At 44.3% G+C, this 24,724-nt stretch overlaps 2 protein-coding genes across 7 annotated transcripts in view; one reads left to right on the forward strand and one right to left on the reverse strand.

Moving 5' to 3' along the window:
- Nucleotides 1-1,598, reverse strand: part of RNF170 (ring finger protein 170) — a 41,859-nt gene extending 40,261 nt beyond the window's left edge. For 3 of the 4 annotated variants that reach the window (XM_045021968.1, XM_045021974.1, XM_045021973.1), the window contains exon 1: nt 1,465-1,597. In XM_045021968.1, the coding sequence (XP_044877903.1) occupies nt 1,465-1,553 (89 nt within the window). In that variant the 5' untranslated portion in view covers nt 1,554-1,597. Of the gene's footprint in view, nt 1-1,464 lie in introns of all 4 variants that reach the window. The other variant, XM_045021971.1, reaches the window with a different exon arrangement.
- The window catches only part of HOOK3 (hook microtubule tethering protein 3), a 151,439-nt gene continuing 128,298 nt past the window's right edge, over nt 1,584-24,724 (forward strand). For all 3 annotated transcript variants that reach the window (XM_045021963.1, XM_045021964.1, XM_045021965.1), the window contains exons 1-2: nt 1,584-1,756; nt 20,586-20,671. In XM_045021963.1, coding sequence (XP_044877898.1) covers nt 1,700-1,756; nt 20,586-20,671 — 143 coding nt within the window. In that variant the 5' untranslated portion in view covers nt 1,584-1,699. The remainder of the gene's footprint in view (nt 1,757-20,585; nt 20,672-24,724) is intronic.

Consider the following 24,724-nt stretch of genomic DNA (forward strand, 5'->3'; position numbering starts at 1 on the left):
GTTTGGTGGGGGAGGGGGTGGCGGGGCTCGCCAGGCGCCCCGGGGAGGTGTGTGTGTTTGGTGGGGGAGGGGGTGGCGGGACTCGCCAGGCGCCCCGGGGGTGTGTGTGTGTTTGGTGGGGGAGGGGGTGGCGGGGCTCGCCAGGCGCCCCGGGGGGGGGGGGTTTGGGGGGGGGGGGGGTGGCAGGGCACGCCAGGCGCCCCGGGGGGGGGGGGTGTGTGGGTGTGGTGGGGGGGGGGGTGGGGGGGCTGGCCCGGCGCCGGGGGGGGGGGTGTTTGGTGGGGGGGGGGGGGGCGGGGCTCGCCAGGCGCCCCGGGGGGGGTGTTTGTTTGGTGGGGGAGGGGGGTGGCGGGGCTCGCCAGGCGCCCCGGGGGGGGGGCGTTTGGGGGGGGAGGGGGGGGCAGGGCTCGCCAGGCGCCCCGGGGGGGGGGGGTTGTGTGGGGGGGGGGGTGGCGGGGCTCGCCAGGCGCCCCGGGGAGGGGTGTGGGGGTGTGTGTTTGGTGGGGGAGGGGGTGGCGGGGCTCGCCAGGCGCCCCGGGGGGGGGTGTTTGGTGGGGGAGGGGGTGGCGGGGCTCGCCAGGCGCCCCGGGGGGGTGTGTTTGGTGGGGGAGGGGGTGGCGGGGCTCGCCAGGCGCCCAGGGGGTGTGTGTGTGTTTGGTGGGGGAGTTGCTGGCGGGGCTCGCCAGGCGCCCCGGGGGGGGGCGTTTGGTGGGGGAGGGGGTGGCGGGGCTCGCCAGGCGCCCCGGGGGGGGCTGAGTTTGGTGGGGGAGGGGTGGCGGGGCTCGCCACGAGCCCCGGGGAGGAGTGTGGGTTTGGTGGGGGAGGGGGTGGCGGGGCTCGCCAGGCGCCCCGGGGGGGTGTGTGTGTTTGGTGGGGGAGGGGGTGGCGGGGCTCGCCAGGCGCCCCGGGGGGGTGTGTTTGGTGGGGGAGGGGGTGGCGGGGCTCGCCAGGCGCCCAGGGGGGGTGCGTTTGGTGGGGGAGGGTGTGGCGGGGCTCGCCAGGCGCCCCGGGGGGGGGGTGTGTGTTTGGTGGGGGGGGGGGGGGCGGGGCTCGCCAGGCGCCCCGGGGGTGGGGTGTGTTTGGGGGGGGAGTGGGGGGCGGGGCTCGCCAGGCGCCCCGGGGGGGGGTGTGTTTGGTGGGGGAGGGGGTGGCGGGGCTCGCCAGGCGCCCCGGGGAGGTGTGTGTGTTTGGTGGGGGAGGGGGTGGCCGGGCTCGCCAGGCGCCCCGGGGAGGTGTGTGTGTTTGGTGGGGGAAGGGGTGGCGGGGCTCGCCAGGCGCCCCGAGCGGGGTGTTTGGTGGGGGAGGGGTGGCGGGGCTCGCCAGGCGCCCCGAGCGGGGTGTTTGGTGGGGGAGGGGGTGGCGGGGCTCGCTAGGCGCCCCGAGCGGGGTGTTTGGTGGGGGAGGCGGGTGTGTGGCCAAGCTCGCTCAGGGCCAGGGTCCGGCCTGTCAGGCAGGGGTCGGTACCTGTCTCCGCTCCTGGCGCAGCCGAGGCCTCCCCGCGGCCGGAGTCCGGCCCCCGCCCGCACCGTGTGCGTGAGGCGCCCCTGGCGCATGCGCGGCGGCGGCGGCGGGAGCGGGCGGGTCCCGGCGGCCCGGTGACGTGTCTGCGCCACAGCCCGGCCCGGGGAAGCGGCGTCGCCTGCGACTTGGCCCCGGCAGCGGCGTCCGGCGTCCGTGCCCCGCTGAGCCCGCCCGCATCATGTTCAACGTGGAGAGCCTGGAGCGCGCCGAGCTCGGGGAGAGTCTGCTCACCTGGGTGAGTCACCGGCGAGCCCGGCCCGGCGAGCCCCGAGCCCCCGCGGCCTGCGGCACCGCCCAGTGTCTCGGCTCCGCACCACGGGCCGGGGCTCAGTCTCCGTGTCCGGCCCCCCGGGGGGGTGTCAGCCTCCGTGTCCGGCCCCCTCCCCCGCCCCCCCCCGGGGGGGTGTCAGCCTCTGTGTCCGGGCTTCCCCTTCATGTTCCCTCCATCGCTGTGGGGTTTCAGTGCCCGGACGTCAGATTTCCCCCCATGTCCTCTAGTGGGGTGTCAGTGCCTGGACCTCCTTTCCAGATTCCCACCACCAGTGGGGTGTCAGTGTCTGGGGCTCCTCTTAGTTGTCTGGCCTGGGGCCTCAGTGTCTTCTTTAGGTCTTCCCTCCCAGTTGTCCCTACAAGGTGTTTCTGAGCCAACATTACCCTTGTCTCTTAATCCTCCCCCAGTTCCCCCTCCGACTTCTTCCCCCTCCCACCCCCCCAGTCACCCCTCCAACTTCTTCCCCCTCCCACCCCCATCACTGTCCAGGCAGAAGTGTCTCCTCTCCATTTGGTCGTACCCCACCATGATGTATTTCTATGTGCGTGCTTCCACCCACCCACCCAGTGGGGCCTCACATTACCAGGACCTCACACCCTCCAGTAAAACACCAACACTCATCACCCCCCACCACTCTGTCTGTTTTCACTGTCTGTGCTAAGAAATCCAATCCTATCAACATAAGGTTGGTTAGATCCATTTCCATAACTGTGTCCTGTATTGACACTATGAGGAAAAACAAAGAATACCCCATAGTATAATTTAAAATCACTTTAATTTAATCTGGCACAGCACATTCTAAATGATTCAAGTTAAGGTTGTTTCGGTGTTTTAATTGTGCATTTCTGTGTTTGGATTTCTCAATTTCCTAGGTTTGTAATGCTTGTTTTTGGTGTAGCTGTGATAGCTCTGTAACATGTGTTTTACTGTTAGTTACTGGTACATACTCTCAATCTTAACTGCAATTAAACATAATTTTTATCTGGAAATGGTGTTGTTTTTTTTTAAATTAAAGATGTTATGCCTGAACACTAAATAAGAAACTCAAAAACATATGCTACCATGTGATATCTCCAGTGAGTTGAATATCAACCTTAAAATTACATTTTTATTTTAACTTCTGTGACCTGATTCACCAGTATGTTCTGATTGTGGTGTTGCTCTGGAACCTCATAAAGCAGCTAGCATTCACTTAAGATGAGTTTACAGGTGCTTTGCCTAACCAGAACAGCACAAAGTAGCAGGAGTGCACTGGTGAATCTGACCTTTAATTTGCAGGTGATTTATTGGTTTAGTTATCTGGAATTATAGACTGATTGTTTGGTTTGTATTTTGTCATTTTAATTCTTTACACACATATAGGCAAAACTACAAGGTAAACTTCCAGCATATGAAACTGTCATAGCTGAAAAGGAAGATATTATTCACCTCTTAAAAATGTTGGTTGTGCAACTCTGGAGTCAGACTGGATTGGATAGCCCAGGCAGTCTTTCTTCCTTGACCTCTTCACATCTCTGCTAGTACACATGGCCATTTTTTCTCCCTTTGGCTCTCCACAGTGCTGTTTTCTGTGGTTGGGGGGACCTGAGGGAGTGCAGGGATTCAGGAGGAGCTAGTTGGAATGTGGGGGGGGGAAGCAGGTATGTGCATGAACTTGGGGAAAGAAAGGTTGTGTGTGGGGGTGGGAACCATGTTAAGAATACCAGTTCTATGAAAAAGGGAGGGCCTGAGATGGGGTGGTGGATGGAGACCAGTCTCAGAGTGTTTCTGTACTTTTAAGGGCTCCCCTGTGCTCCTACTTCAGCTGCCCTGGTAGTGCTACTATGGTGCATGGTGGAGCTAAAGCAGCAGTGCCACAGAGGAGCATTTCAAGCATTGATGCCTACTAGCATAGGGCCATTGAATCTTAAAGAGCAATGGCATTTGGAGACCAGCAATCTACCAGTGAGAACTCTTGCTAAGAGGAAGTTGTCTGATATCATGGTTGCCCCAGCTAACAGTGACCTGAGCTGTTGACCACTGTTTTTGAGCAACAGTCCACAGCCATAATCCTTGATACTACAACTCCAAGGGTGCAGGTGGAGCTTTAACCCCCACTGTGTGAGGGGGCCACGTCGAGGGAGAACACAGTATTCTGCAAGCCAAACGTTTCATGGACCAAGTGTATAAATATCCCTGCTGGAGCAGTCACACAACCAAGAAAGGGAAAAAAAAGTTTTTGTTAACAGAACTATTTGCAAATAGCGGTTAAATAGCATGGTAGTTAGAACATTTTGTGTGTTAGTCTATAAGGTGCCACAGGACTCTTTGTTGCTTTGTTTATATTTGTAATTCTTAGTCGGATTTGCAGTTTTCTATGCTGTTTATCAGTTTTAATATTTTTGTATCAAGAGGGTTTTGAAACTGACTCAGGATTTAGAGTACCTCATCTACATTATGGCCCCAACTGGTTTTAAAATATGTTTAGTTGAGCTGGTTTAAAAAACAGAATTTTGTGTAAGGGTGTATGGGTTTTCAAAACAGACCATGGAGTTTGTTGATCCCCTGGTGAAACAATTTTTTATAAGTGTTTGAGTCAGTTGCTATCATTGCCTGACTTTTTTCCAAAGCCCCATATCTATTCTTGGGAGGTGAGGTTGCTCGTCCTCTTTGTCAAAAGAGCTATTAGCTACTTCTTAGAGAAGACTAAGGTGTTTTTATGCTAGAGAAGTTGACTGTTCTAAGAACTTGTTTTACCTCCTACAGTGCTTGTGAAACACTTCACGGTCGTACATAAGTGCTTCAGCTGGTTTTCTGATGTTCTGAGAAGCAGTTGGAAAAGACTTGGATTTCAGCAAATTTGAGAACCTGTTCAAACTAAACTAATAAGTCTGCTAATGTGGATGCAGGCAACCCGAAACTGCTCCTGCCATTGCTAACCCACCATGTCTCTATTCTGTTTCATAGTGAGATGTCCCTTGAGCCTTTTACTTACCACAGAAACGGGGTCTCAGTTGTGGAATCTTTAAAGTTATTTACTTGTAATTTTGCTGCTTTGAAAATTCCTGTGGGGTTCCCTATCATAGCGTCACCTGCCATCAGACTTCGGGGGTCTGTTCTAAGCTGGGGCCTTGTTCTCAAAGTCTTGTTTATCTCCATTGGAGAGCATTGTCAAATCTTCTCATTGAGAGTTGTGTATTATACCCCTTCCCCCACCCTGTATCTGTCTTGTCTATTTAGATTGGGGCAGAAGCCATCTGTGTTTATACAGCACCTAGCACAATGGGACCCTGTTCTTGGTTGGCCTCTGGGAATTACCATAATAAATGTAATTAATATTAAATTTTGACTCAATACCTGGGGTGCTCTCTAGCACGTAAGTTGCAGTCTCGGTGTAACATATGTCCAGAGCGTCCTTATCTAAAATTTTTAAGGCTGCTACATATTCAAAGCACAACTTCATAAATCACCATTTTCTCGACATGGTATCAAGAACAGATGCTGGTTTTGGGAAGGCAGTGCTGCAGTCACTGTTTAAGCAGCAGGAGTCCAAAGAAAGGTCAGTGCTAGTTAGTCTTCTGCGGCGTCTGTGTGGAAATGTCATGACAGAGACGTACTTTACCCTTTTTCCTTCACTCTGCTGTGTAGCTCAGATACAAATAGTGTTTCAGTAGGTAGAGAGGACCTTAAGGAATGGTTAGAGGAGTTGGGTGTTTATAACCTCAGTGGTAGCATTACACATTTCTCTGCTATGTGCTAAGCATTCTGTAAGCATTGGGGGGGAGGGATAGTTCAGTGGTTTGAGCATTGGCCTGCTAAACCCAGGGTTGTGAGTTCAGTCCTTGAGAGAGCCACTTAGGGAGGGATCTGGGGCAAAAATCAGTACTTGGTTCTGCTGGTGAAGGCAGGGGGCTGGACTCAATGACCTTTCAGGGTCTCTTCCACTTCTATGAGATAGGTAATCTCCATATATTATATTATTATTGCTAAATATCCAAGATCTCTGTACTCCCTTCCTCTATTTTGAGGATGCCTCTGGCCATCTTTCTGGTCTCAATTCCTAGTATTCAGTTTGGCTCTCTCTTTTGTGGATGGTGTAGTTCCCCCAATGCATATGCCCTCTGTCTTCCACATGGTGCCCATTCCTCAAGAGAGGTATGTTAGTGTTTCTTTATGGCTCTAGACCATGTACATCCAGCTCTCCAGACATTTTAATCTGGCCCTTGAGCTTCTGCTGGGGAGCAGGATCCAGGGCTTACCCCACTCCAGTGCTCCAGCCGGGGAGCGGGATCAGGGATTTGCACCACTCTGTGTGGCTCCCAGCAGCAGCGGCATATCCCCCCTTCGGCTCCTACATGTAGGGGCAGCCGGGGGTTCTGTATGCTGCCTCTGTGGCTCCTATTGGCCGGGAACTGGCCAATGGGAGCTGCAGGGGTGGTGCTGGAAGACAGGGCAATGTGCAGAGCCACCTGGCTGCACCTCCATGTAGGAGCTGGAGTGGGGACATGCTGCTGCTTCTGGGAGCTGCTTGAGGTAAGTGCCGCCCGGAGCCTGCACCCCGACCCCCTCCCATGCCCCAACCCCCTCCCCCAGCCCTGATCCCCCTCCTGCCCTCTGAACCCCTCTGTCCCATCCTGGAGCAACCTCCTGCACCCCCAATACCTTATCTCCAACCCCACCCCAGAGCCCTCCCCACACCTCAACCTCTGCCCCAACCCAGAGCCCCCTCCCACACCCTGAATTCCTCATTTCTGGCCCCACACTAGAGCCTGCACCCCTGACCAGAGCCCTCATCCCCTCCTGCACCCCAAGCCCCAATTTCATGAACATTTATGGCCTGCCATACAATTTCCATACCCAGATGTGGCTCTTGGGCCAAAATGTTTGCCCACCCCTGTTTTAGAGGATATATATTGCATAACTCAGAAGTGTTTGCTACACTACACAGGGGAGGGATAGCTCAGTGGTTTGAGCATTGGCCTGCTAAACCCAAGATTGTAAGTTCAGTCCTTGAGGGGACCACTTAGGGATCTGGGACAAAATCAGTACTTGGTCCTGCTAGTGAAGGCAGGGGGCTGGATGGACTCCATGACCTTTCAGGGTCCCTTCCAATTCTGAGATAGGTATATCTCCATATTTCTTTCTTCTTCTTTCACTACAGTATGTTAGCGTACAGTTAATGGTATATTAACAATGTAAAACTAAAGTGGTCTTAAATATAAAAGGCCTATATAGCACAACCTTTATATAATAATGAGAAAATAAACAATAAACCCTACAACAGTTTAAATGCATTTTTCACTAACCTTTTATTCACTGTGCAGAAGAGCCAGGGTTTAGTAAATGAAAATAACAAAAAAACAAACCCATTTTAACATTTTTTCTCTGCTGCTTATCATTGTTATAGTATCTTGTCAATCAGTGTGAAACTTAGAGTGAGCCTTTATGCACACTGAGGTGCATATGTGTATCAACTTTATTGCATCCAAGCTGCATAAGATGGAAGTGTGTTTCATTTGTCAGTCAGTGAGTGATTTCATATGAATCAGTCTGGAGAAGTCACTTTCACAAATGGGTTCTTCCAAAGAGAGAGCACAATTTCAACACCTACTTTCTCAGATTTGGGAAATGGGACTCAGTAAGCAGTTTCCAGAACTGAGTGTCCCTTTTATTCTTCTCTGCAACAAAGAAAGGTTCTGCAGTTCGTACAGTTGTAGTTGCAGTTCAGAAGGCTGGTCATTGACAGCAGCTGCAAGTGGATCATTAAAAAGCATCAGATGAGGTTGAAAACTTTCAAAATGCTTAAAATGTTCATTGAAATTGAGCAACAGGATTTCACTGTCAGTATCGTTCCTGCTAAACTCTGAGTCGCACTCTTGCAGTTCAGATGTATGTGCATCACATGTTGTAAAGTGGGCAAATTCAAATGTAACAGGTGAGGGTTAATAAGTGCGAGCTTGCTTCAGAACCCATCCATGTGAGCAATGAGGTCTGATGCAGTCTAGTCCATGCCTTGCAGTTGCATATTCAAACAATTCAGGGTATGTCTCTCAAAAATGCTGTATAGCACAGAAAAACTGAATCTTCCAGTTTTTCCTGAAACTTCTTAGTATCAGAACTCTGTCTTTCAGAAAGGTGACACTCTGTGTTTTTTTGTTGGAAAGAATCTCACGAGGCATTTTCCATGGTTTATTCATCGCTTTTCTCTGTATAGCTCCAAATTGTCCTGCTATGCATCCACTTCATCAAGAAAAGCAACTAATTTGTGATGGTTGAGTGATCTGTTTGCACCTCCTATTATGTTTGTAACTTTCATGACCACATTTATGATGTGATTAAAATACAGTGATTTTCCACACAGCAACTCTTGATGAGGGCAGAGTTGGGCAGTGCTTCAATAAACCTGGAAACCCAGCCCTTGAGCCATGCATAGTAGGTGCTTCATCTGTTACAACAACCAACAACTTTTTACAATCTCCAAAACCTGGAACAGCTTCCTGAAGCACACCAAAAATATCTGGACCCTTTGTTGTTCTGTGTAATAAGGTTAATTTCATAAGTTCTTCATGACATGCATGTTAAAATTACTATCAGTTGTCCATATGTATATCATAGCTGACTTACATTTGACACAGCGGTACTGTCGCCTAATGCCAAAGAAGAAACAATTAGGCATGATTTTCTTTAACTTTCCTTCTACGTGTTCAGGGATATGTAAAGCTGTTCACGAAACTGTACATAGCGATACTGTTTTGAATTTTTTTTGCCATTTTGTCATCATCAAACGCCTTTCCCATTTGCACTGCACATTGTTTCACTCTTTCGCTCTCATGCAGTGGCTTTCTAGCCCATGCCATCTCAAGAGTGACAAGATATGCAGTAAGACCCAAAGTTTGTACTGGGGTAACTCTAGCAAAACAACTCTGTTGCTTTAAAACTTTGCCTTTTAGATAAGCCACAGTGGCTTATCCCTGCATGTATTTCATTATTTGCTTTGTGATTGGTCCTGTGGTGATTTTTCAAGTGATATTCATTTGTCATTGTCATGACTTGCAAACATATGGGGCATTGGGGTTTACCTCCATTTTAAGTACAAAGATATTCATGCTCCCACTGTGCATGGGCGACTTAGTGTTCTCTATCTTTCTTTTACTCATGATAAACTGTAAAGGCAGAAGAATCAGCCACTGGTTTGTCAGTGAGCCATTTCCTACCTCACTCATAGCACAGCAGACAGATGTTTCAGGATATTGAATTTCCTTGTGTTCAGCATACATGCAACCCAAAGAAGTGCACAACCATTCTTTCTAGCAATCAGTCTTCCATATTGAAACAAGCACTTGATACTCATGGTATGTTTATCACAGCTCCCCCCCCCAAAAGGTTGAGAAATAAGAGATTATTTATTCTGCAATGACATTTCTTAACTGTTAGTGAGCCAAATAAAATGACCTAGTGGTCCAGATGCGACCGTTGAGCTGCCAGTGACCCATCCCTGCTCTAGGTGTCCAAGTTTGGTATCCGATACTTCCTTTGCTTGACCATCTTTTCGAGGAGCAAAGTAAAATGGTAAAAGATACTGACATCGGGGTCTGCCCTGTTTCTAGACATGCTGTTTGTGCTTCATATGATTCATCGTATATTAGTGAGAACTATGGCATCTGGCATCATTCTTGGCCAGTAGGTATTCTTGGCTTTAGTCATCCAGCCTCTTTGCTAAGGGCTCAAGAAGCTCTTCTCTTTGAGGATTGTTCAGTAGCAAAACCAATGATATGCTGGAGAAGATAAAATTAGAAGATAAAATTCTGCTGCTTGATCATTCAGGTTGACCCAACCTAGTTTAAAAGAAGCAGGAATCTTCTAGGTTCCAGATGCAATGCATGTGCATGTCAGCAACAAAAGAAATAAGATAAAGGGAGCTGTTAAATGCAGTTTTCTTATTGAGAATATGCGAGCCTGAAGAGAAATATCAAAACAGTACAGAGGGAAAGACTTTTCTGTGAGGTAGTTCCTGCAACTCAGAAGGGGAGAGGCAATTCTTGATTTAGTTTTAAGTGGAGCACACACTCTGGTCTGAGAGGTGAATATAGTTGAACCACTTGGTGATAGCAACCATAATATAATCAAACTTAGCATCCTTGGTGTGGGGGGAAATACCAGAGAAGCCCACCACAGTAGCATTTAGCTTCAGAAAGGTGATGTCAAGACTAAATCCCCACTCTGACACTTCGAGTACAGAAGGTAGGGGCCTGCAAGGATTCTAAAAATTAATACTTGCCATTCCAGGCTTGTATTAAACTCCCAAGGTTACAGCTTATCAATGACCTTCGCTTGCTAAACGCTGCCACTACCCAAATGCAAAAAAAAAACCCTTGGGCCCAGGAAGGAACACTTGGGAATTCCTCCCTGTGGGGTACCCTCAAGCCCTTTCACCTCCCCTCCAGGGAAGAGCTGAGAAAGAAAACAAAGGAAATTAGCTGTGCTACCAGCTAATCAAACATGTACAAACCTCTTAGGACTCCAAAAATCCAATCCTGTTTTTAAAAAAGGTAAATGTTATTAAAAACAAACGGGGAAAAAATACATCTGGAGCTTAGGCTTTTGCTAGATTTTAAAAGAGCAATTCCAAAAATTAAGCACCCAAAATGCTTTCTTCGGGGTTCAGCTTAAAGGTTACAAGCAAACAAAAGCATCAGGGGTTAGCACAGAGGAGATCCACAAGCCAAAATAAGAAATAAACCTGATAGTGTCTAACTAAACATTCCCTGTCCAAATTATTTTTTCTAGCTATGGAAGATACTTTTTCATACCTGGTTCAAACCTTACATAGCATTCCTGCTTATAGCATTGCTGCTCCGTGTTCCTGCAGCCCAGAGAACAACGGATAAAGGGAAAGTTTCTTTTCCAATTTTAAAAGTTCTAGCCTTCCCATTGGCTCTTTTGGTCAGGTGCTCACTCCTTTTCTTTTACCTGTGGGCTTGTTAACCCTTTACAGGTAAAGCAAGCAGAGAACAGACACCAAGAGGAATTTTACAGCTAGCTGGCTGGCTGGGTGTTCACAAAAGGGAGCTTACCCCCACCCCCCCCATACACACTTCATTTATCACAGATCACTACACAAAAATGAGAAAGTTAGTTAAACAAAAATTAAAAGTCTCAGTCATAAAACTGAAGTGCCTGCAAGCTGCATGGAAACTTCTTAAAAACAGCATAATAAAGGCTCAGATTAAATGTATATCCCAAATTTAAAAACATAGAGGATGAAAAAAGTGCCACAGTAGCTAAATAACAAAGTAAAATAAGCTATTAAAGGCAAAAAGGCAGCCTTTAAAAATTGGAAATTAAATCCTGCTGAGGAAAATAGAAAGGAGCATAACTCTGGCATGCCAAGTGTATCAGTTCAATTAGGTAGGCCAAAAAAGAATTTGAAGAGCGACTAGCAAAAGACCCAAAAACTAAGACTTTTTTTTTTTTAAAGTACATCAGAAGCCTGCCAAACAATCATTGGGGCCATTGGATGATTGAGGTGCTAAAGGAGCACTCAAGGAAGATAAGGTTATTGCGGAGAAGCTAAATGCATTGGTCTTCATTGCTGCGGATGTAAGGGAGATTCCCAGACCTGAGCCATTTTTAGGTGATAAATCTGAGGAACTGTCCCAGACTGAGATGTCAATAGAGGAGGTTTTGGAACCAATTGACAAATTAAACAGACCCAGAGTTCTGAAGGAACTCAAATATGAAATTGTAGAACTACTAAGTATGGTATGTAACCTATCCTTTAAATCAGCTTCTGTACCAGATCACTGGAGGATAGTTAATATGACACCAATTTTTGCTCCAGAGACAATCCTGGCAGTTGCAGGCTAATAAGCCTGACTTCAGTACCATGCAAATTGGTTTAAACTATAGTAAAGAATAGAATTATCAGACACCTAGATGATCATGATTTATTAGGGAAGAGTTAACAGCAGTTTTGTAAGGGGAAATTATGCCCCCCATATCTATTGAATTTTTTTGAGGGGGTTAACAAATGGGAGCAAGGGTGATCTAGTGGATATAGTGTACTTGGACTTTCAGAAAGCCTTTGACAAGATCCCTCACCAAGGACTCTTAAGCAAAGTAAGCTGTTATGGGATAAGAGGGACGGTACCATCATGGATCAGTAACTGATTAAAAGACAGGAAACAAAGGGTAGGAATAAATGGTCAGTTTTCACAGTGAGGAGTGGTAAATAGCATGGTCCCCTGGGGATCTGTACTGAGACCAGTGCTGTTCAAAATATTAATACATGACCTGGAAAAAGGGATAAACAGTGAGGATATAAAACTGTTCAAGATGTTTAAGTCCAAAGTAGACTGCCAAGAGTTACAAATGGATCTCTCAAAATTAGTGACTGGGCAACAAAATGGCAGATGAAATTCAATGTTGATTAATGCAAAGTTATGCACATTAGAAAACATAATTCCAATTATATGGACAAAATGATGGGATCTAAATTAGCTGTTATAACTCAAGAAAGAGTTATTATAAATGGTTCTCTGAAAACATCCATTCAATGTGCAGCAGCAGGTAAAAAAGCTAACAACGTTAGGAACCATTAGGAAAGAGAGAGGTAGTAAGACAGTAAATATCATAATGCCATTATATAAATCCATGGTACACCCACACCTTGAATACTGTGTGCAGTTCTGAGGAGAGATTTAAAAGACTGGGACTGTTCATCTTGGAGAAGAGATGACTAAGGGGGGGATATATTGTGGGGGGTCTATGAAATCATGAATGGTGTGGAGAAAGTGAATAAACATTTGTTTACTCCTTCCTGAAACACAAAAACCAGGGGCCACGCAATGAAATTAATAGGCAGCATGTTTAAAACAAACAACAGGAAATACTTCTTCACACAATGTACAGTTCACCTGTGGAACTTGTTGCCAGGGGATGTTGTGAAATCCAAAGGTATAACTTGGTTCAAAAAACAATTAGATAAGTTCATGGAGGATAGGTCCATCCATGGCTATTAGCCAAGATGTGCCACGATTGGGTCTCCCTAGCCTATGACTGCCAACAGCTGGGAGCGGACGATGGGATGGATCTCTTAATGATTGCTGTTTCTATTCATTCTCCTTGAAGCATCTGGCACTGGCTACTATTGGAAGACAGGATACTGGGCTACATGGACCATTGGTCTGACCCAGTATAGCCATTCTTATGTTCTCATTTAAAAAAACAAAATACAAAAAATTGCCTTCGTTTCATCATGGACTTGAGAAAGTTAAACAGTTACATTAGTGTTCAGATTTTACATGCTGATTTTACCTATTGTCTCTGTCCTTCTGTTATTCCTGTCTATATCCCCATAAGACTGGTTTGGGGCTCTCAGCATAGAAGATACATATTTTCATGTAGCTTTCAGACTGGCCTGAAAGTAATTATGCTTTTGTATAGAAACAATTGTGACCAATATAGCATTCTTGGATCTGGCTTCTATAGAAAGTGTTCATTAAATATCTGGTTAGATCAGGGGTTCTCAAACTTCGTTGCATCACCTGATAACAAAAATTACTACATGACCCCAGGAGCAGGGACTGAAGCCTGAGCCTGTCCGAGCACCACCACCCTGGGTGGAGGCAGGCAAAACCGAAGCTCAAGGGCATCAGCCCTGGTGGTGTGTGCTGTAACCTGAGCCTCGCTGCCCAGGGCTGAAGTCCTCGGGCTTCAGTCCCGGGCGGTGGTCCTTAGGCTTCAGCCCCGGGCCCAGCAAGTCTAAGCCAGCCCTGGCGATCCCATTTGGGGTCCTGACCCACAGTTTGAGAACCGCTGGGTTATATAATAGCATACTTCAGGCATCAGGGTGTACATGTGTGTCTATACCAGGGAAGTTTGCTTGACATTCTTGGAGACGGGAAGATGTGGAAAAGTAGATTCCATATATCAGATGGACTTTTCAGTCTTTTATCTCTTCTCCATGGCTGCATGTGCAAGACAAGACAGCAAAGTTCTACTTTAACAAGCAGGAAGGTGCTTGTCTCTGTGACTAGTATCTGGTTCATCGAATTTACATGGTGTACTTCCAGCTGGTTGGCAAAAAAAAATGTATTGTCAGATAAGAAAAATCATAGAAGCGAAGACCAGAGGAAGTGGTCTCTGAAACAGTTGATGGTAGAGCTGTTGTTCAGGAGGTGGAGTTATCATTTCCTAGATCTTTGTGTCACAACTAGCAATATAAATGGTCCACAGTTTTATTTCAGGACAGGAGTGGACAGAAACTCAATAAGATGTGGTCCTGTTGGATTGGAGCAGACACTATGCTTTCCCACTGATTCCATTGCTTCTACTGATCAGGAAAATAGAACAAGTCCAGGGTCAAGGATCATCCTGATCACTCCAGCTTGGATCAGGCAGTACTGTTACATGGATATCCCAAGAACACATCTCCTTCTGCATCCAAACCCAGAGACACTTTACTTCATTGTTTGACCCATGGGACTTTGACTACTTCTGGTGAAGCATGAAGCAGTATCTTGCTGCAATTCAAGAAGCTGTTCACCCTGGAATGTAGCTCACCGAAATGGAAATGGACAAGGGTTTCAGTATAGGCATCTAATAACCTGACCCTATACCCTTGCACCCATGTCATCGATTTTGGAGTATTTATTACACTTGAAGTTTCTCATTCTGTCCTTGTCATTGATCAAAATACATCTGTCTGCTATTTTTGAATACTGGCTTCTAGTTGAAATTGTAAAGCATTCTTACTGTCATGGGTTTTTTTGAAGGATTGGTGGTTGTCTTTATACTGGGCAGTCAACTTCACTGATGTGATATCTAAAATTCACCTTCTGAACCTTTGGAAGGGTGCTCTTTATTTCACCCATCACTAAAGGCAGCATTTTCATCACAGTTACATCTGCAAGAGAGGAATGAGTGTGTTGCAGCCTTTAATGATTGATCCTTCCTTTACTGCATTCCCTAACAACAAAGCTGTCATGCAAGCTCATCCATTTTTTTCCTTTAAAATAATGTTTGAGTTCTACCTGAACAAAGTCATTAGTCTTCTAGGTTTTTTTTAACCAAACCCTAGGTTCCGTGTCCTAGAAGTTAAGTGCATCGAGTTTTGTCCTATGTAGAGAAGACAAAGGTATTTTGGAAATTGCCTAGATTTTTTGTAGCCTTAGTGGATCAGTATACGGGAAATGCTGAGTGACTGTCAAAATAGATTAGATTATGCACTGGCATGTGTGCTTTATCTATCATGTAAGCACTTGAGATCTTGGGGCCCACATTGCAGGGTTACTCAGTTTTCCAGTGGTTTCTCTGTTATGATGGAAACATTACAATCTACAGGGCTGCCTAGCCGGGGTTCTCTTCAAAGATTTACTGAGCGCTGCTCTCTTGGTTTATCATCTAGAGCTGATATTTGCTTTGGAGAACTGTTCTATAATCCTTGTTTAATTAAAATGTCTCAGCTCACCTTTGCTGGGGTTGTCCTGTTAACTGGACTTCCATAACTGAGAGTATGCAGAGGCAGGCTGACTTGTAGAAGGAGAGAGATTACCTAGTAGTAACTGTAGTTCTTCAGGAATGTTTCCTCCATATTTTCACATAGCCTGATCATCTCTTCTTGCCCAGAGTTGTCACTTTAAGGATCTTAAGGTTCAGCAGAAGAAACTCGGGTGGGTCACTGAAAACCTCTGATATGAATATTTGGTGCCATGAGAAGGCACTAGCATGGTCCTAATAGGCACTCCTTTTCTAGAAGGATCCTGAAGCTTGCTGGCACTTGGAGAAGGGGGTTGCTATGTGGCTGCATGTGAATATGCACAGGCAACACTCCAGAAGAATTAATTGAAACTTTATGAAAAATAATTAATAGAGAATGGTCAAAAGACAAAAAGGAGTAGGCAAAGGCAAATAATATAATAGGGAAAAGTTTAGAATTGGAATATTAGAACAGGCATTGGACATTTATAAGCTAATTATTAAACAGGAGAAAAGTTGAACTAGTAAGATGCATGCCTTGATCACTGTGCTTGCATGTTGTATCACTTTTCTTCAGCCTTTGGTTTTCTGTCTCTTTAAGGGCCTTGTCTGCACTAGAGAAATGTACTAGTCTAAGAAACAAACATCTTGCATACACATTCTCCATAAAGTTAAATGTATTCCAAATATCATTTGGATTGGACTTGTGTTCTGCAGGTCTACATATTGATTCAAGTTGCAGCAATTTAGTGGCAGTATGGAGCCAGTGAAGTCATAAACTAATTCATATTGTCCTTCCACTCAAGTCCCACAGTGCTCCAGTCAGTACTGAGGTAGTTTGTTTGGTCTACTTTGTGCACCCTATTGCACAGGAGTCTGCGTGGCTAGAAGCCATCTACCTGTATAATAGCACCACACAAACCATAGAGCTCAGTGCAGACAACTTGCATTGCAAGCAACTTCTTTCACAATTGCAAGCTTCTTTGATTGTGAACATTGCAAGTATTACCAGGATGTCTTAAAGGAGAACCTTTATTGACTGTGTTGCTGCCTGGCTCAGATATTTGGGCCCAAATCTTATTATGGGATGAGAAAATCCAGAAGCAGCTGGCCAGTGGTGTTAAATGCTCTTACGTACATAGAACCAGTCATCTGGATGCTTGATATAACCTGGGTTTATAAGCCACTCTGGGATGAAATAAAAAACCTAAAGTATAGTGTAAAGTCAATGATGACATCAGAAGACTCAAGTCCTGGCATAGAATTTTTCATTTATACAATGGTCTGGCAAGGAGCCTGAAGACTCACTCCTCTGCTCAGCCTGAGATGCTCCCAAACATAATGAAAAAGTACTTTGTAGCATAATTATTCAGGGGAGACGAGAACACCATTGCCAAATAGGAGGAACGGGGTGAGGGAGCCTGACCAGGAGTTGCCCAGATCACAAGATCCATTTATAGGATGGAGGCCCAGATCCTGAGATGACTGAGCTGGTTCCGCATGAGGAAGTGGAATCTGGAGATGAGCAAAGCTTTATCAGGTATGCAGCTTACTATTGTATAAAGTACTGATGGGGACTGATTTTTTTTCAGATTCTGGGGCTGAGAGAAATTTTTCTGGGTTCTTATGAATGCCATCCTTAATATTTGTGAATGGGCAGATATAGTCTTATGTGAAGATGGAAGTGTCCACCTCACCTTCTCTCTGCTCTGCCAGTCCCCCTCCCTCAACCACTCCCCCCTTCATCCTCTCTGCCATAGTACAAGTAACATCCTCACAGCAGCCCACTCAAAACAGTTATTCCCCCCGTAACTGGTCTTTCTTGGAGCCACCCTTCCATTCCTGTATCAGAGGGGTAGCCGTGTTAGTCTGGATCTGTAAAAGCAGCAAAGAATCCTGTGGCACCTTATAGACTAACAGACGTTTTGCAGCATGAGCTTTCGTGGGTGAATACCCACTTCTTCTTGCATCCGAAGAAGTGGGTATTCACCCACGAAAGCTCATGCTGCAAAACGTCTGTCCTTCCATTCCTCTCACTTGTGGTACCCTTTTCAGCTTCATGACCTGGGAAGAGAGGAAGCGCTTGGCTTGGCACTTACGGCAGCTGTCTGTGTTATACCATGTAGCCACGTACAAAAATGGGGATTTTTTTTTAAATGTCACATGAAACACCAATGGAAAAATAAAAACAGCTGGACCTGTAAGTTACTGTAATAAGTTAATTAGTGGATGCTTGCCAAAGCATTTACCTTACATTGTATTGTCTGGCCCATATGGCATCCAGCCATTTCTATACAGCATGCACAACTTGGCTATCTGCAATCATATTAGAATTTGTCTTTCTGATGAACTGTTTGTATGGCAGCTTCTCCGAAGTTAATATAAATGTAGCTAACCAAGCCTCCCCAGTCATGAGCTTCTCATTGAATATCATCTGCAAAAAACCCCAAACCCTCATTTTCCAAGATCCCACTTTTCTGTAATAAGTAACTTTTTTATACCATTTTGGCATTATCTCCTTTCCCCTGATCTAACATAGTACCACACCTCTCCATAGTTTTAAGTGTTGTGTGAGAATTGGGAACATGTGTCCTTAACATTTTGTGTTGAATGGCTCTGGATTAGTTATTGGAATTTTAAAAAGAGAAGAGAGAGTTTCTTTTGTCTCATTTGTTGACATTTCATGGGACGTGTGAGGGATTGCGGTGGGTGTTAATTCTGTCATATCTTGTTTTCTCTGTCAGGGCTTGCTGTCCAGACTCCATGTTGGTGGCACAATTGAAAAGTTGAAAGGGCCAATTCATCAAAGCGCAAGGGAATGTGAACAGAGAATTAGAATGAATTTACCACATTGAGGAGTGAAAGATGAGGCAGCCCTGAACACACCTGGAAGGCAGGAACAGTTCCAGCAGGAGGACAAAACTCATGCAAAAATATAGACAGCAGAATGCACAGGGAGGCAGAGTTTCAGCAGCCATTATTTAATGACTATTAAAGACACAAAAGAAACTGCCTGCTGCTCTGTCCTCACAACTAGAGTCTGCTCCTGCACTGCCACGTGTTGCCTGCCACCATGCCCTCCTGAAAGCAGAGAATACAACTTTTTGGATTGGGACCTACCTCTTTGGCTCTCTCCCAGCCATTCTCCATTCAACCCCTATTTTTGACACAGGGAAAGAAGATTGTTTCTGCAGCTGGACTCCCTTATTGAAACAAAGTTTTCTTTTTTGGAAATAAGGCATTGTTTTTGAATGTTGATGATACTTAATATAAGGTGATGATAAATCAATAAAAAATGTACATAGTATAAATGTGCTAGGTTAACAACAATGTTGTGCTATCTAGTCCTTCATTCTTCACTGTATAAAAAATGGTATTTTCAAGTAGTCATAAAAAGAAACAATGCATTAGTCCTTGATACCCTACGTTTCAGATCTGTAGCGCCTGCTCACCAGAAGTAGTGTTATCATCCTTCAGCTGCATCCACGTGATTTTTCTGGCTGTGAAAAAGTAGAAGGCAGGCTGTCTGAGCCACTCTAGTCTTTACTGACCACTTCTCCTTTGTTTTCGCTTACGTTATGTAAAATGCAAGAAGCAGATATGATCATGGTAATAATAGTCATGGAACAGTCAGACAATTTACATCTTGTTTTCAGTATCCCAGAAGCACACTTCACTACCATCCTGCATTGGCTCAGTGTGTAGTGGAATCTTCTACCTTTGTTTATGTAGTTGGGGAAGTTTTAATGAGTCAAAGCAGTACTGGGTAGACAGGATCACCTGGGAGCACAATGGGGACGGAAACCCCCATAATGTCAATATTGTTCAGTGGGAATAGTTTTTCACTTTTCCTGTTTTTGAGAAGTCCAGAGTTTGGTGGTGGGGGTGTGTGGTTTGTTTCAAGTCCTGGGATCATGCACTTTTCCAGGCTACTGTATGTCCATGCCCAGGGCTTCCCAGGGAGATACACTGTGGACTGCATCGTAATGGAAACAGTTTCCTTCCTGTTATGTATTTCTCGGCTTGTGCTCAGACATAGAATGGGCATGCAGATTCCATTAATGGCTCTGTCAGTTTGGGGAGCCCAGCCACTTAAATTATTTGGTCTCTGGCATGTTAGCAGTCTTGATTACTTGTCCTTGTAACACACACAGTATTTATTACAGTGCAAACCCCCAGCACAACAGCATTCACAATGGACTTCCCAACTGGGTTTCCATCTGGACAGTAGAAAACTAGGTTAGTCAACTTCTGCAGTGTTATGGCTGCTCACTTTTCCATAGTGAAGGAGATCTCTCGTCATCTGGTACTGCTGTGTCGGGGCAAGCTCAGCACAAAATTCCAGAGAAGTCTTCTTTGACCCTGAAGTTCTTGCAATCTCTTACACAAATAGTCAAGTGTATATTATCATACTGCACATTCAAAAATGAAACCCTACCCCAGTATGTGTCTCTAGTCACAGCATGTTGACCAAAATAACTGTCACCCATCCACCCTACCTTAGATATATTTCTGTTATGGACTGGAAACCACCACTCACCTCCACATATGGCACTATGGACTCAGCCACATTCCATCCTTCAGTTCTAAGTCAGATACCAACACCTTGCATCTTAACCTCTATATTAATACCAGAGACTTTTCTCTGTCTAGATTTTTTTTTGCCGCATTTATTGTAGTAATTGAAAGCCTTACAACTAATAGCAAACTAACACTGGCCAGTACAATCCAGCTAGTACTAGCACAATTTCACTCTCATCCCACACTAGGGAGGAGTTAATTGTTCAGAGTGCATGCATGTGTGTGTGTATATAATTATATAACCATGGAAAGTCGGTGTACGGTCTAGGTGATCAGCATTTTTAATAATCGGGGTCTTATGTATATGCCTAAATAGGGATTTAGGATGGTGCTTGAGTGACTTAAAAGCACAAGTTCCACTAACTTTCAGTGGGATTTGTGTTCCTGAGTTATTAGATGCTTTTGCAAATCCCTCCCTTAGGAATGTAACTCTAGTAACTCCTGTTTTGAAAATCTTGGTCAGAGCTTGTAATAGAACTTTGGTTGCAGCCATATCTATGAGCCTGTGTCCATGGCTCTACAACAAGACAAACCTCACTGTTGTGGTTCACTAAATGAAATCTAACACTTGCAATATTTCTCCACTGATAAAATTAAACTTGTGCACCTTTGTGTTTTGTTTTGTTTTTCTCTCTGCCATTTACTGCTGTTTGGTAGTAACAATACCGTTGTGTTACTTTTGAAAGCTCTTTGATGTGTTAGTAAGAAATGGTTAAGGCAGCCTAATAAGAAAATGTCTTTTTTTCCCCTTCAGATCCAGACATTTAATGTTGAAGCACCATGCCAGACTGTGGAAGATTTAACGAATGGGGTTGTGATGGCCCAGGTGCTTCAAAAGATGTAAGAACAAATTTTTTAATGGTTTGTGGGTTTTCTGCATGCAGAATAGATCATTTGTAAATGTGCCCAATTATCTGAATGTAAGTATGTTTTCATATTAAAAATTGACCAGTATCCAGTAAGGACTCAGCCTGCTAAACTTAGTTTGTGTTTTCGCCTAAAGCATAACTAACAGTTATTTGAAAATGGAGAAAAACATCTGAAAAGTACAGCTCATTTAAGGCAAAAGTAGTACCTGGTCAAAGAGTTTGTGTACAAAGTTTCAACTTTTTTGAAAAATAAAATGGTTAAACTTAAGAACAATACTTTTTACACTTCTATTAAAAAGTTTGGTTTCCATTTGAGTAATAATGCAAAATAGCTTATTAGTTGGGGACAATTTATAAAAACTACTAAATACATACTATGTCATAAATTACAATATGTTGTAGTGATAAATCTTGAGGCTGCTATAACTGTCAAAAAGTTTTAATAACTCACCATATTGCCATCCTTTTTAGTAGTGTCAGTGAGGAGTTCAGATATTGAACAGACATGGGTAATTTATTATTATTTCATCTGCTGGAATTAATCCCTTCAGGTCATGGTTGAGTCAAACCAGCAAGGCAGTGTAAGGAAACTTGATGCTCATGTAATACAAGATTTGCGTTAAACAGAGAGTCTATTTCTAATACTGCCAATCTAGCACTATTCAAAGACATTCAATTTCTAAAAGATTAAGTGGGGGGAAAAAACCTCTCTGTACTTGGGATTGTCATGTCTTTTTGTAATAGGCCTTTGATGGAGCCAATTATGGATTAAGATATCGAATACACTGATTCAGAATGCATCACTGTAGTTTATTGATAAATGAGGTTTATTTTCAATGCTTATTTTCAAGTGTATCATACTTACCTATCCTTTATAGAGAGATTTCTGCTTCTGTTTTGAGACTAGGAATAAGCATCTGATATGGCAGATGCTTGTTCCCCACTTTACAGCAGCCAAAGAGGGCCTTCCTCTCTGGCTTTTCCTGCCAGGGACCCTGATACCCCTTGGGGTATATTTGGGGTGAAAAAATCTGGTCCGAAGATCAACCCTGGCATGCAGTGGGGCGAACTGGTTGGCAACTTAGTCCCTGGGCCAACAGGTCAACCCTGTTCTCCCAAAAATGGGGGAGGTGGCCACTGAGTCTGGCCCTAGCCACACCCTCTGGCCTTGGGACCTAGTAAATATGGACAATAGGCATGATTCAGTATGACAATTCCTACATTCTTATAAAGAGTCAAGGAACCAATTTTATTCCTTAATATGGAGGAGGTACAGAACATAACCAAAATAATTGTTTGACAAAAACAAATAAACAAATCTAAAAGTAGTTTTCTGCACAAATCCTCCAAAAGGAAGATTAGGAAATCAAAAAGAATATAAATAGGTATTAGTTTTTCATCAGCAGTCCCTTGTTCCGCAGAGGGAAGGAGTCGCAGTCTGCCTGCAGTACACAGGAGAAAGTGGAAGGAAACTCAGAATTTGCCTAATATTTTGAGGCAATGCTTAAAATGTTTTGTAAGAGGACTTTATATGTGGGAAGATAAATTAGGAACTGAAGAGGATACTCCTGATTTAAAAATGCAGAAAATATTTCCCTCCTCCCTGGAACTTTTAAGAAGGTCCTATGCTGTATAGTTTCATTCTGCTCTAGAGGAAATTGTATAATATAATTTAGGAAATGCAAATAAGCCCAACAGAAAAGTAATGCAAAAAAGCAGATTTAATGGAGATTTTTCCAGAAATGCCTGTTTTGCTGAAGTAACAAATAAACCCTCAAAGGGCAATATCTTTGGCACATATCCCACAGATAAGTTGAAGTCCTCCTACACAGAGGCATCAGTTATGAAAGCTACACTACCCTGTACATGCTTTGTCAGAAAGGAATCCTGGTATGTTCAAACAATATGTCAACAGTCCTAGCTGCTCCTAATTGGGATTAAAAACTCTCTAATATTCAAATGTTGTTGCTTAGAGGACATTAAAGAGGATACTAAAAAGAAAACATGTATAGTATGCCCAATTTTAAACTAGCACCATCATTACTTTTCTATGTATCGTGAAAGATGAATAAGTCAGTGTTTTAGGCCTAAAAAATGGGAAAACCCCAACATGAATCAGGTACTGTAACAACATTAATCTAAAAAGGGACTCTCACCGTCTGAAGCAGATGGAACATGACAGAAAATACTGAGGGAAGGTGAGCACTTGGGATAAGAGATTTTGTTAGTAAATTTTGAAAGAAGTTGAGATTCTAGCTTAACCGTTCTTGAATCATGTTTCAGAACATTCATGAAAATGAGACCATATTGTTACATTATGTAGTTTGGATATTTGTTAATCATAAAGTTATGCACATGAAAGATCATAGTTGGTATATTTGTATAGTTCGAGTAGTCATTAATCATGAAGTGATGCATCTGCTTCATACTGTGCATGTCCCATAACTTCATCACTAATCAGCAGTTGATAGGATTATTTTCTGTATCCACCTGTTGGCCAACACATGTGACTGATTAGTGTGTACAGTTCAAAATAGGTGTGTCTAGGAATTATGTCATTGAATCATAGAATATCAGGGTTTGGAAGGGACCTCAGGAGGTCATCTAGTCCAACCCCCTGCTCAAAGCAGTACCAATCCCCAGACAGTTTTTTGCCCCGATCCCTAAATGGCCCCCTCAAGGATCAAACTCACAACTCTAGGTTTAGCAGGCCAATGCTCAAACCACTGAGCTATCCCTCCCCCTTTGTCTTGTATATACCAAAAATAAAACTCTTGGGTGACATGAGAAGGGAAAGCTCAGTAGTCTTATTGATCATATTTTTAACCTTTTGTTGGGCCTTGTATCTTGCACACTTCCAGGGGCAGTGTTCCAAGAAAATCAACCCTGACTTACTGTTTCCAGCTGCACAGGGGATATTTATTTATGGTGTGTGGTCATAATAGGTGAAATGTGTAAAGTATAAAATTTGCATTTCCATACCAGCATTTGAAATGGAATGATACTTTAGTGATCTCTTTTGTTATCACCTCCCCTTACCCCACCCCCCGCTTCAATGAATGCTAGCTTCAATTCACTTTCCCCATGCAACCAGTGGTATGTAATAAAGGTCAACTATGCAATTTGTAAGTTCAGGTGATAAGCCCTGTACAATAATTTGGGCCCATCTAAATAGACTTTCCGGCTTTCAAAGCTCCTGTTAATTGAACTTCATTTCACAGGCATGCTAGATGGCAAATTTCTAGTTACAGATATACACAGATAGGGTTCACAGGAATTTTGAATGTCTTACTGCTGAGAAATGCTTTGGAGCAAAAGAGTCATAATTACAGCTGATTTTGAATTTTTTTAGAGTAGTCATCAGGTATTAAATCATTTAAAAAGAAAATTACAATTGCTTCTTCTTTTTGTAGTGTGGACGCCTCGATGGATTCTTTTAGGTTCTCAGATATCTATGGCTGTAAACACAGTAGCCAGTGATCACCTGTGTCTCAGAAAGCTTGCCCATAAGTTTAACACATTATGAGTACCTCTAAGTACTCAGTTGGTAAAGTGATTGGGAACCATCAGGCAAAACCATTTTAGAAAATACAGAGGAAAAACATTGACTCCCATCACCTATTTAAAAAAAAATATATATATACACCATTTGAAATAGCCAGTAAAGTTTTACTTTTGCTCCTTCAATTCAAACAGGTACCACAGAAAGGACTTAGTCCAGAGGCAGGCGGGACTGTTCAAGCAAAGGAGGGGGAGTCCAGGGCTGACTTCTCCAGTCCACCATTCCTTCTAGATCAGCAGCATGACTCCCACTCCTGTCCCAAGACAACCAACTAATTGGGGAAAAACTGTCGCAGGAGTAGAAATGCATGACAGGAGACAGGTGGGTGCTAGAAGTTATTGAGAAGAGTTGTTGGGTAAAGTTAAAATAAAGATTTGAGCACTCCAGCAACATCCTTGAAATCAGTGAAGAGCAAATTCGTTTCAGAAGCCAATAGATCACTTACTGCGAATAGGTGTTATA

The sequence above is a fragment of the Mauremys mutica genome, chromosome 6, assembly GCF_020497125.1.
Source record: "Mauremys mutica isolate MM-2020 ecotype Southern chromosome 6, ASM2049712v1, whole genome shotgun sequence".
Lineage (NCBI taxonomy): Eukaryota > Metazoa > Chordata > Testudines > Geoemydidae > Mauremys > Mauremys mutica.